Source organism: Dama dama, chromosome 31 (assembly GCF_033118175.1).
Source record: "Dama dama isolate Ldn47 chromosome 31, ASM3311817v1, whole genome shotgun sequence".
NCBI lineage: Eukaryota > Metazoa > Chordata > Mammalia > Artiodactyla > Cervidae > Dama > Dama dama.
Window position 1 is genome coordinate 46,346,146 of NC_083711.1, and position 3,769 is coordinate 46,349,914.

General features: G+C 36.4%; 1 protein-coding gene across 1 annotated transcript; it reads left to right on the forward strand.

Moving 5' to 3' along the window:
* The first annotated feature begins 1,165 nt into the window (after positions 1–1,165).
* On the forward strand, positions 1,166–2,447 carry LOC133050111 (olfactory receptor 5K1-like). The gene is made up of 2 exons (XM_061134235.1): positions 1,166–2,087; positions 2,380–2,447. Exons 1-2 carry the CDS (start codon positions 1,166–1,168, stop codon positions 2,445–2,447), a joined length of 990 nt encoding a protein of 329 aa, XP_060990218.1.
* The last annotated feature ends 1,322 nt before the right edge of the window (positions 2,448–3,769 follow it).

Consider the following 3,769-nt stretch of genomic DNA (forward strand, 5'->3'; position numbering starts at 1 on the left):
TTTCTCAGCAGACAGGTAAGGTGGTCTGGTATTCCCATCTCTTTAAGAATTTTTGACAGTTTGTTGTGATTCACACAGTCAAAGGCTTTAGCATAGTCAATGATGCAGAAGTAGATTTTTTTTTTTTAATTCCCTTGCTTTTTCTATGATCCAACAGATGTAGGCAGTTTGATCTCTGGTTCCTCTGCCTTTTCTAAATCCAGCTTGTACGTATGGAAGTTCTTGGTTCACATACTGTTGAAGCTTAGCTTAAAGGATTTTGAGTGCTACCTTGCTAGCATGTGAAATGAGTGCAATTGTGCAGTAGCCTGAGCACTCTTTAGCACTGCCTTTCTTTGGGATTGGAATGAAAATTGACCTTTTCCAGTCCTGTAACCATTGCTGAGTTTCCCAAATTGGCTCAACATACTGAGTGTAGCACTTCAACAGCATCATCCTTTAGGATTTGAAATAGCTCAGCCGGAATTCCATCACCCCCACTACTTTTTTTTGTGGTAATGCTGCTTAAAGCCCACTTCACTTCACACTCCTGGCTGTCTGGCTCTAGGTGAATGAGATATATATGTGATTGGTATTTATTTTAAGGAACTCATATAAAAACTGGGGCTTTCCCAGATGGCTCTAGTGGTAAAGAATCTGCCTGCCAATGTAGGAGATGCGGGTTTGATTCCTGAGTCAGGAAGAGCCTCTGAAGGAGGAAATAGCAACCCACTCTAGTATTCTTGCCTAGAAAATCCCATGGACAGAGGAGCCTGGGGAGCTACAGTCCACAGGGTCGCAAACGGTTGGACATGTGTCAGCGACTGCACCTGAGCACTTATAAAAAATGACACATTATTTGGGAATACTGAATATGGGTGCCATAGATATATATAGTATTCTCCATAAATTCATAAAGGCAACCCCTTTTCACCATAAGCATGCTCCCTAAAACTACAAAAATATTTTGAGGAATCCTGAATTTCAGAATCAAAATCAAAAAATTTACATTTCACAGAAATAAATGTCTCCCACAGGTCCATGTCCCTATATCCCAGAGGAAATAGGGGAAGTTTTAAGAATGGCTACACTCCTCATAAAAAGAAAAATTTGAAGGGGAAAACTATAGACACTCTAATTTCAATGTTATATCTCCATGATTCCTGTGTCAACAGAGAAGGTAGATATGACCGAAGATAACCACTCCTTGACAACAGAGTTTACCCTCATAGGATTTACAGAACGTCCAGAGCTGAAGCCCCTTCTGTTCCTGGTGTTCCTTACCATCTATCTGATCACCATGGTGGGGAATCTTGGCCTGGTGGCATTGATAGTTACAGAGCATCGCCTTCACACACCAATGTACATCTTTCTGGGTAACCTCGCTCTGATGGACTCCTTTTGTTCCAGTGCCATTACCCCCAAGATGCTGCAGAACCTCTTTTCCAAAGACAGAATGATCTCCCTTTATGAATGCATGGCACAGTTCTATTGTCTCTGCCTTGCAGAAACTGCAGATGGCTTTCTCCTGGCAGCAATGGCCTATGACCGCTACGTGGCCATCTGCAAACCACTGCAGTACCATGCCATGATGTCACAGAAACTCTGCGCTCAGATGACCGCGGGGGCCTACACAGCTGGGAACATTCATCCCATGATTCATGTAGGGTTTCTGTTTAGGCTAACTTTCTGCAGGTCTCATCAAATCAACCACTTCTTTTGTGATGTCCTTCCATTATACAGACTCTCCTGTGTGGACCCTTATATCAACGAACTGATGATATTTATTGTTTCAGGGTCACTTTCAGTCTTCACTATTACCATAGTCATAATCTCTTACCTTTTTATCCTTTTCACAATTTTAAAAATGAAATCCAAAGAGGGAAAAAGCAAAGCCCTATCTACATGTGCATCCCATTTTCTCTCTGTCTCAATTTTCTATGGTTCTCTTCTCTTCATGTACATTCGGCCAGATTCAGTTAATGAAGAGAATAAAGATATTATACCCATTGCTATTTTTTATACTTCAGTGATTCCTTTATTAAACCCTTTTATTTATAGTCTAAGAAATAGGGAAGTAATTAATATTGTGAAGAAAATTATGAAGATTTCATAACATTCTACAACAAATCTCATTCCATGTGAACAAATGATTTTAATTTCATTAAAGCTTTTTCAAAATCAAGAAATACTGAGAAAATAGAAAATGGATACCTCACAAATAACATTAAATTATTAAAACAAGATGGCATAACAGTCAAATAAACAAGGTCAAAAGAAAATATGGTAAAATATATTCACAAATCTAAGCTATTAGGTTTCATCAGAAGTGAACTAAATAATCACCATTGAGGTCACAATTGTGTCACAGTATATTAGTTAAACTAGAAGCTGTATTTCAGAGCATAGTAAGTTACAATTTTCGACAAATTCAGCAAATGCCAGGAATTGAGGTCAATACATATTAAGGGCACCTTCATTTGGCAAATTTCTAGAATCCCAAGGTATAATCTTACAAACTTCCCCATAGCCAAGTTCTCAAATATTAGTGCCCTCTTAAGCATATGACAGAAGAAAAAACATATATCAACTTCACTTTCAATTTTTTAGTTTGTTCAAAAGATTATGTTTAAGTATGAAATCTCACAGAATGTATATTGACTAATAAAAATTTTTTCTCTTTAGACTTAGTCAATTTAAACTCAAGTTCTCTGAAATACAGTATATGTACTTTGGTATACTATCAATCTGTACTTGAAGATGATGCTATTTATATTGACATCACTATGAATTTGACATCTTCAAGTAGTTTGATTGATCATCATATATGACAGTGAAATTCCTGAATATATTCTTAAAGTTTTTTTCTCTCTGATGTTATTATTTGTCTTTCTTGTTATTAGGAATACCACCAATCTGGACTGATACCAGGGTAAATTACTGTATATGCATATCATTAATAAAAAGTTGGAGGTGCTTATTAAACAAAAAGGAGGCAGAAAATAGTAAAAATTTAAATATCTAAACAATGATATTTATTGACACTAACGTGTAAATATGGAAGAAAAAATAATTTACTGAGAATGTGCTTGAAGTTACATTAGACCTTTCATATATATTACCTTTAGTTCAATTCATAAAATGTGATTTTTCATGCTTTTCATCAGTAAAAATCTCATACTTTGCAATATTGTCCAAGTTCATCCAGCTCATCAAATTCTGCCAGAATTTGAATCAGCACTACCTTTTCCCTACATGATTAGGAGTTCAGAAAATGAAGATCCTTGCAGCCTAGGGTATTTAGCTCTTAAGTTGCATCAGAAGTAAAAATGCACCTTAAAAATGGGGAAAAATGATTTTTGGAGGAAAATTAGAAATAGTTATGACTGATGTCAATGTTTATGGAAAACAGAGTGGCTCTGGGAATGAGGATGAGGGAGGTGAACCATGGGATGGAATCAAACAAACCAGTCGGAGAGAGCTATCAGTTAATGTGGGGAAAACAGGGAAGGTGCATCAGTTACTGAGAATTTTAAAGGCCACCCTAAGGAATCTGACTTAATCTTAGAGGCTGAAGTCCCCTTGGAACAAAGCAATATGATTGTATATTTTGAAACCTGATCTTGCAGCTAATCAGAAAGAGACTTAAAGCAAGAAGGATAATGTCAATAATTCACGTATTAGATGAGAAGAACTGAAACTGGAGAATAAATGAAGTGGAATGCACAGAGAGAAACATTTTAATTAAAATAAATAGTAAGCTGTAACTGCTAATAATAAAATGAAAGTC